This window comes from Mizuhopecten yessoensis, unplaced genomic scaffold (genome assembly GCF_002113885.1).
Source record: "Mizuhopecten yessoensis strain PY_sf001 unplaced genomic scaffold, ASM211388v2 scaffold1775, whole genome shotgun sequence".
Classification (NCBI taxonomy): Eukaryota; Metazoa; Mollusca; class Bivalvia; order Pectinida; family Pectinidae; genus Mizuhopecten; species Mizuhopecten yessoensis.
This window is the reverse complement of record NW_018404215.1, coordinates 186066-195615: the sequence shown is the minus strand read 5'-3', so window position 1 is coordinate 195615 and position 9550 is coordinate 186066. Positions and strand designations below refer to the sequence as shown.

Genomic DNA, 9550 nt, shown 5'->3' with positions numbered 1-9550 from the left:
AATTTCTGTGACATTCCCTGGCCTTCTTCATCCCAATTTCAAGGCCTTCCACATTCAAACATGCCAAAGTGCCAGGATAAGATAGTTCATCTGTTAAAATGCAAAAAAAGAATGATATAAGAGAACTGAACATGCATATTGGGGCTAATCATTTTCACCAAAACTAAAGGCTGATAATTAAGGAATTTCCAATCCCTATCACTAGTTTGTACTGGTATTGTTTTCGTGGTTATTTAACTCCATATTATCAGTTGATACTTCTCAGTAAAAATTATTTGTTTGTAAAACTGTCAATATCGTCTAGTCATTGGTTTCCGCCCGTTATGTATTTCCGTGCAGCCATTTTATCAAGCTTTATCTCGTTACTATGTGACCTGCTGGACACAACACAAAGATATTTTAGACGTTTGGCCATTGTCTGTAAATTGACACAAAAATTACCGGAACTTCGTCCGGAAAACATAAGAATTAATCACCGATTAAAAAAATGCATAAATATGCAGTTTTGCTTAATACACTTTTTATCTTGCTCAAAATGAATACAATGTCAATACCATGTTTTGCCGGTACCTCGAGGTCACCACTGCCACCACACCGCAGAAACGATAACATTAAACGGTGTTGAGCGCTTTTATTATAAATTCTGAATATGGCAATGTTCTACTTACCTTACATGACCCTGCACTCTTCTGGTTTTCCATTTCAAGTTCTGCCGTAACGTGTTATGTTGTAAAGTGTCCTAAAGTTGTCAGGCGGGATATGAATGTTGATGAAATATTTGTTTGAATGATGGCGCATTTATTTATAACATATCACCATTTGAAATTATAATGTGACGGCTGAAAATGGTATGTAAGTTAAAAAAATAAAACAATTTCCATAAATGTCGTAAACTTGATTCAGGCGTGCCGTTTACCGCCGGGAAGGCGGCACCTTCCTACTGATTACGAATGTCCCTTAAATCCCGCATGTTCGGCACCTGCCGTTCGATTAGAAGTTTCGCCGGACTGCAGAGAAATGCAAAGCGATACAAAATGTTGTTTGTGTCCGCCAAATTGCGCGTATGCTTTTAATGTAGTGTGCCGGCGGCAAACACAAACCCGGCATGTCAAATCAAGTTTGCCCTTTTGCTAGGTGTCGTTTTCTTTTGTCATTGCGTGAATAGATGATAAAGAAAAAGAGACGTTATTGAGCTTTTCTACCTGAACTTTTTATTCCAAAATTTAATTTGGTTTAAAAAGAAATTTTACCAATATAGTCATTGGTCAGACATTAACATCTCAATCAATCAATAGCAATATATAATATAACAGTCTACCCCTTCGGGAACCTCAAATTTTAAAGGTGACTGATTCATATTCAGAACATCTTTAGTTTGAAATTCGGAACGCCTTTTGGTTGTATGTTAGATCTATTCCTAAAATCGATATCGGAGTTATCCAAAAGCTTGTAATTAGCGACAGAAGCAAACACACGAAAGCTGAAACAGTGGAGGTCAAAATCTGGGACTGAAACCAAAATTAATAGTCCCCGCTGGGGTTCCCCCAGGGGTGACTAAAAACCACTGACATTTGATCAAATTAACCGGAAGTAATTATGATTGGCTAGTGCACCATATTGTTGAAGGCAAAATGGCTATCGATGTGAGCAGTCGAAAGCACCTCAATTGAATAAAACGATGTAGCGTCCATATTGTATTGAGTACGGACATGACATCTAGTCAAGTGAGTGAGAAATGAATCAACTTTAATATATGTATGATTATTTTCTCTGACAAACATGTAAAACTCTCACAATCGCTGTCGCCAGATTTCAACGACAATCCCACATTTTAAAGAGCAGTCGATAGCTGACCATAAACAGGCGATCGATCAGAATTTTTTGACCTGCGATTATGGTCAGTTTAAGCAGACTAAGCTATATTCACCTATAAATTATAGCTGTTTTGAGCTATATTTTCTCAGATTTCAATTTTCATTAAATTAAAGGAAAGTCTCATAAAACAATATACAATTATTGACCTATTTTCAGGTGAATATGAGGGTTATTAAATCCTCGTATTTACCTGAAAATAGGTCAATAACTGTTTAATTTTATGACATTTTTACACTTTTAACCATGTGTAGCACCAACCCATACTTAGCATATTTCGCCATGATTATGGCACCTGCAATGAAATTCTGCCTGCACAGAATATGTGTCTCTGTGCATTTAAAATGACCTTATATGAGCTGTAAATAAGATCAAAAACACCATACTGCGTAATGTGAGTAAATGGGAGAAAACTCAATCAAACAAATTTAGTATTTATTTAACTTAACAAAATTAATATGCATTGAAAGTAAACTTTCAAGGGTAAAAATACAGTACTGTGTAACGGTAACACTCGAGTTGTTTCGTTGCAGCATCAAACAATTTGTTGCATTCCGTAAATTCAGCGCCATGCACTATATCCATGTTACAACCGACACTTGAAAGGTATCGGTTGATACCATGCCAGATACTAAAGAGAGAACTACGTTGATATTTCTCACCGTCTTTCCTACTCGAACATTGCAGAGTTTGAGCGCCTGCTTGTCAACAAAGTCTGTGTCTATTGCTTTTTCTTTCAAATATTCACGCAATACACAAACAGTTCCAAACGGTTCCAAATCTTGACAAGCCGGGTTTGTTTACACTCTTGTCTGCCATTTTCTCTCCAGAGAGGCAATGACAATCTGTGCTTCTGGTTGGTCAAAAATTCCAGCACAGGTTACTGGATTGTAATATTCACCTGTGAGGCGCCCGACGTTTTTTTTTTAAAAGAATGCTTAAATTTAATGTCTTTTGTTATCTACCTAATGATAAAATCTTCTTTTAAAAGCGACTTTGTTTCGTTTTCCTTAAAAAAGAAAATCACATGAAAATAGCTCAAAAGATCTATATCAGATAGGTCAATAGAGCTATTATAGGTCTTAACAGCTATATAGCTTAATCGGCAGAATGTACTGGACCTGTTTAGTGTCCTTGTAACATTTTAGTTTATTTCGAGAATGAACTCAATATAATTGAATTAAAGAAATTTGTTCATTAACAAGTTTTTAAATTAATATAATGATGAGGCATTAACGCAATAAGAATGAAAATTAATTAATGAGATGCAAAAATAAAACCATTTGTCAGAGACAAAATTACTGTCAAAGTCAGTGAACCATAGGCTTTAAAATTTTCAGTCAAATAATGTTTTGAATACTGCTTTTCATAATATGGAATGTTGAAAAAAATAAAGTTAGCTATGCCCAAGCTAAGGGGAGATAACTCCAATTGAATTTTCGCGCCGCGCCAAAATTTCGTCACACTTTTATACCATCGGAAGAACGGTGATTTTATCGTGCTTGTCCATGTTATAGAAATGGATACATGGTAGGAATTTTATCTTCGATATCCCTCGTCACTTTACTACAGTCTATATTACAAATATCATGGCGGAAACGCAAGGAGCGGAGATTGTGAAATATTGCAGAAGCGACAATTTCCTTATAAAACCGAGTACATCCATCAAAATTATATACAAATGTTCAGTAATTATCCCTTAAAATAAGTATATATATATGCCAATCTGTCAAAACCGTTCTTGGTATGAAAAATGCTGTTGAAATCCCAAGGGGTAGTATAACGGTAAATCCAATATGGCGGACACCTCGCCTCGAAAACGTAAACAAATCCCACCTGTACCAGACAAAACTCGCTAGAAGGATATTGCATTAACGGTTGTTTACCTATCGTGTAAAGGTATCTGTTCTCTTTGTTTTCTGTATATATTTTAAACATTAAATGATGTATATTTGTATAAATTTCGGTACTATTTACTTGTTTCTAAATGATTAAACTTTTAAATTAAGTTACTGTCACTCAGTCTTGACTTAGTTTACATACGCTGATACAGTTAGAAATTGAATAGACCTAAATTTAAATTTATTTCGAGTTTCAGTGTTGTCTGACATACAAAAACTATACAATGGTTGGTCTGTACATAGTTTACATTAAACATATCTAATTGATATGACATGCTTTTGTTTTTCAATATCATTTTTTTTTTTTTATATAAATAAAACTTGTCAGATCATACACCATGTACAAATACAATTTTTTGTTTTTAAATATTATTTTAATGATTTATCTGACTAAAACATATCAGATCATGTGTAATTACAATGAGTATGCTTGAAGACAAGTACCCTTCAGACTCCTGGGTAAGCAAATGCCACAATAAAAGGAGGGGCTGGTATATACATTAAGTACCCCAACTGAGATCAACAATCAGAAGCAATACCAACAGGCCTACATTGTTCAAACTACTAAGTTGAAGAAGACCTTATTCATGCTGCACACTCCATCAAAAACAAAATTGATAACACAACTCAAGTAGTATTCCTGACTGATGCCCTCTCTGTGCTACAAGCTTTGACAAACGACAAGCTTAACCTCAACTTGAACAAGCTTTATACACCATCAAAAGTCTGACAACAGTTCTACAGTGGATTCCTTCTCACTGTGGAGTTTGGGGTAATGAACAAGCCGATAAATTAGCAAAGAATGGTGCTGAACAATAACAGGAAGAAAATCCAGTCTGCTACACAGAGATGAAGACTATCATCAAATCTCTGTTCAACACCCATCAGCAACAAGACAGTTACCACCAACAAGATCTGACCAAACTACCATCTTCCGACAGGACACAACAGACTCAATCAACATCTATACAAAGTCATGAAAGTTGTTTCATCTCCAATGTGTCCTTGTGGAGAAGCAGAGCAGGATACTGCACACCTCTTACAGTCATGGAAGATCCATCAGGCACTGATCATGAGAGATAAGATATGGCATTCACCAACAGTTAGTGAGTGAGTGAGTGAGTGTTAACGTTACCACTCAAAGAAAAGCTATGTGGACCAGTGGATGCCCTTAGCACAGAAGACCACCAGATTTGTTGAGGAGACTGGTATTCAAGTGTAAAGGCGAACGATAAGAAAGAAGATGTGTAATTACCACTGAGACTGGTGCATCAATATATATAATTAAATGAGATTATTAATGTCATTCATTGTGTTTTGTAAGGGGAGGTAACTCTTTGTGAAGTAACATTTTAGCATCATCTCCGGAGTGAGGGGTGATATTTAGCATGGAAATCTTTCATTTTACAATAGAATAGATTGGTTCTGAAATTGTGGTAAAAAAGAGAAAACAAATTCTCCCATATATACCATGTTATTGACCTTGTACGCTTTTTTGATTGTTTTCAGGAAAATGCTAAAAAACAATTGTGAAATTTCACGATTTCAAAAAATTCGTAAAAATCCAATTTTGAAGATAACATGGTTCTGATTGCTGTTTTGTAATCAGGTTATGGTAGTCTCTAGGAAAATGACAAGAAATAAATTACTTTTGGTTTAAAAAAAATTAGTTGGGCATAGCTAATAAAGTATTGGCAGTCGGATGTTTAGAAGTTAAATAATTGGAGAAAAAAATATGTAGGGAGTCCAGGTTTTTGCTAGGCTAGTCATAAGTAAAACCACGCTTACTCCATCTCGTGGGGTTCATATCAATAGTTCGAGGAACACATGGGACTACACGTTTCAAGTTTGGTTTATAGACAATGCCTAAATCAGACTCATTATGACTTCCCATGTGGACCGGAAGACAGGTGCCCGAGCTGTCGTAGACCGGTTTGGCGGTAATGGCTAATGCGGAGACACAGCGTGCTGTGTCCAGTTGAAACATCGATAATTTATTACTAATTGGATATCTACAGGTTTTAGATATTAACAACGAAAATAGCTTAAACGATGGGCATCAACTTACCATCTCCTGTTTTTGTTGTTTTTTTCGTTACTCCCATTATTGCTAGTTATTCCTTCGGGGCAAACTACCTGAATCACCCAACCCGGCATTCGTAACTTGAAGGAAATCGTGACGTCATTTCCTTTTTAGGTAATTTCCTGTTGTAGACTTTCACAAGACCTGAAAAAGTTGATATTCGGGGGGACTATGTGTGTGTCCTTGCAGTCAATTCATTTAATGAAATGCACCACGTAGAAAACATTAATTATTACGATTTACTTCCCCATTTACTGGTGACACTGTCTTTTTTCAGACAATGTTACTGGTAATTCCTGTAGGAACTATCTAATTCAGAGATTTATAACGATAGAAATCTCTGATTTAGATAGAGTTCCTACAGGAATTAGGTTACTGGAAATTATTAGCTAAATCATTTGTCATTCAAACTCTATTCAAGCAGCTCCTCTTTTCTGTCATCGAGTTTACGTCTTTGGAATTCGTTAGACAATACAGAGACGTATATACGTCTCTGGACAATACAATAAGAACACGACTGTCTTTAAAATCTTCTATATCTAGTGGTGCAAATTCGTCTCCGCCATCTTATTATTAACGCATGCAATATAAATACATCACTACGGACTTAGATTATGGGTGGCGGTTCGGGCCAAAAACGATATACAGTAACGCGTTAAAAGAGTAACGCGTTAGAAGTGACTTTTAACGCGTTAAAATTCACATCTAACGCGTAAGAATAGTAAATGCACTGACCAATCAGAGAAATCGTTTCAAGTTAATGCTTTTCATACAACCACGGAATTAGATTAAAAGTTTTGCAGACTGACGAAATTGTATTGCGAATATGGCGGCTGAACAAGAGACTTTGTAGTGAAACATCGTTGTGTTCTAAGGTGTTTGTATTTACCTAACGAAGGCATTTAGTAAGAAAACCAGAAAGTAAATAGAAGCGTACATATTTCTGCTTTATGTCATTTCGGAAAAGGGTATGTTAATGTTGCCAATTTCAAAACTCAGCACGTAGAGGTGGGGGCTAGGGGTATGGTCAGTGGTATGCACCTTGCAACATATACATGTATCTCTTCTGCAACGATTCCTAACTTTGAACGCCCGCCGAAACAAATTTTAGTTCTTATTATTATTTTGATTTCCCCCAAATATGCGTCTGCGCATATCTCATGAACGGTAATAGGCAAACGCTTCAAACTTACACCAATGATAGATCCCTGGCCACCGTCTCTAGAATATTGAATTAGTAAGAAAAATGTTTAACTCAAAAAAATTTGATCACTTCTACACATCCCTGCTTGGCGGATGTCTGATTCTAAACTAGGGGGAGATAAGCTAGTAGTAAAATGCAGCTGAGAAATTCTTCATAAAAACTTAGGGGCTGGTGGCCAGTCTACGGAACCGATACGTATAGGCCTAGCGACACAAGCTATATTTAGATAAAGGGGATTAGAATGACGCGTACTGGTAGACTCGCTAATCCTTTCGCAGGTTTAGGTCCGTTGGCATATAATACTGACCGATCTTTCTTTGTGTATCGGATTCGCGGTAATTCTACACCATACAGGCAGCTTGCAGCTCCATTTATTTTTCAAACAGCCTCATTATTAACCTTGAACAGTATATGAATATTACATTCGTGAGAGGGCAACATTATTTTATCATAGCGAATGTCTTAATTGTTGATCATGTTCTGTCACTTCAACCAGACACGTATATATTACGTAATATGTCTCTGTTTCATCACACATGTAGCTCAATGTTCATGCATTTTAAGAATTAACACATTGTCATTATTATTCTCTTTATTTCCGCCGAATCGAAGATTCCCAAACAGAACAATACATATATGCATTCATTGAAGATTGACAAAGTAACGTACATGTTATATGACAATATACAAACGTTATTGTATTGTAAAGTAAGGGTTACGCTGGAGTTAACTCCCCTTTGCGTCACTACGTCATTTAAGTTGTTTGAGATCATTCTCGTCTATAATTAGAGTTTTTGAATTTGAAACTTTGTCGTAATTTTTGGATTTTAATTTTCGTATATCTGGGCGAGTTGTCTACATTTTGTTGATGTTGTTGTGACGAAGTGACGTCTGTAAAATAAAATTTATCATTCATATTTGTACTTTTTGAAACATTCTTTTCACATTTGACTTACATAATACAAAAACTGTAATTATCATTGTGGTAAAAAATCAATCAACCAAAAAAAACAAAAATCAAAAAATATCTGGGCTTGGATAGACGCCATCTTTGTTTTACCGTCAATTTTTGCCCAATATATCTAAACCATCTCGGTATCCTCGCACGGATTTTGTTCATTCTTGCTTATATAAACGCGATCATCTGCTCGTGAAACATTATTGTTTTTCTTCTGGAAAGTTGATACATAAATACAATTTTAAGGACAAATTTTGTGAATCGTCATATTTTAGATTTGTAAGAGACATATCGTTACAAATGTGTCAACTCGTTAATTTAAGAGGCACAAATTAAAATTGGGACCACCAGCAGGCCTGCAGCACAAATGCAAATAATTTATAGTACTTAGATCAATATCAGTATTATATTTTGACTTAATGATTCTTGATAGCAATTCAGAATAGTAACGTTATTACTCTAAGATCTGAATAAAACTTTCTGATGCCGTTTGTAGTAATTTTCTGATGCCATGGGCAATGTGAGTGAGTCCAATTCCAGTATCGGTATCAAAATCAGACATTTGGTAGATATCTTCTTTGACATTTTGTACTATTGTACTACTATTTTGTGTTTGTTCTTGTTTCTCTTATGTTGTAAATACTAGAAGTTGTACATTCATATATGTTTAAATATAGTAGATCTGTTCTCCTGGCACTTAGACCAATGAGTAATAATATTACAACACATCTTTTAGAGGATTTTAAGGCATCAAATTCGGAGAAAAACTGGCGCACTAGACGTGGGACACGGGCAGGAAAGGGTGCTGTTAGGCGAATACCAATTGTTATCGGTGTTAAATCAAACGGAACCAGTGGTTTTACCAACTTGGGCCTTAACACTGATAACCTCATCCATTTGGTCACTACAAATGGTCTGTCTGCCTCGCACTCTTTCTTGCAGGGCCAAACTGCGCTTACAGAAGTATCGGGCATCGACACTATTGTGCATTCTCGTAACGATACTTCCACACGGATTCCGACATCATCAGTATCGTTCGAGAATTTACATGTCATCAAGCCAACAACAGCTGGTCACTGTAAGTCAGTTATTCCTCTTAATATAGTGTCCTTAAACTGTCGCTCAGTGAAGAAAAAGTCATTGTTCATCGGGGATTTTGTAACATCTCAGGACATTGACATTCTTGCATTGACAGAAACCTGGTTAGGTTCAGATATCGATGACCAGGTCCTAGCTGAGCTAATACCAACAGGCTATGAATTCCATCACAATGCTAGACTCGGCAACCGTGGTGATGGGGTGGCTGTTCTGTTTAAGAAAGGCCTAAGTGTGAGACATCTCTCTTCCAGCCATGATGCTGTATACACACACTTTGAGCACATAACTTGTTCTGTCATTGCTGGTGATAAACAATTTAGATTGTGTATCATTTACAGGCCTCCACCATCTAAACAGAATGCTTTCCGAAATACAGTGTTTTTTGATGAATGGTCTACCTTTTTAGACCACCAAGTTGTTGTACCACAAGAGAT

At 36.2% G+C, this 9550-nt stretch overlaps 1 protein-coding gene and 1 long non-coding RNA gene across 2 annotated transcripts in view; both read right to left on the bottom strand.

Moving 5' to 3' along the window:
• LOC110440603 lies at positions 1-724 on the bottom strand. The gene is made up of 2 exons (XR_002461754.1): positions 669-724; positions 1-90 (listed from the first exon to the last, which is right to left on the bottom strand). It is a non-coding gene; the product is annotated as an uncharacterized LOC110440603 (long non-coding RNA).
• The window catches only part of LOC110440595 (peptidyl-prolyl cis-trans isomerase FKBP1A-like), a 23737-nt gene extending 17786 nt beyond the window's left edge, over positions 1-5951 (bottom strand). The window contains exon 1 of the mRNA XM_021483747.1: positions 5842-5951. Coding sequence (XP_021339422.1) covers positions 5842-5878 — 37 coding nt within the window. The 5' untranslated portion in view covers positions 5879-5951. The remainder of the gene's footprint in view (positions 1-5841) is intronic.
• Positions 5952-9550: the final 3599 nt, after the last annotated feature.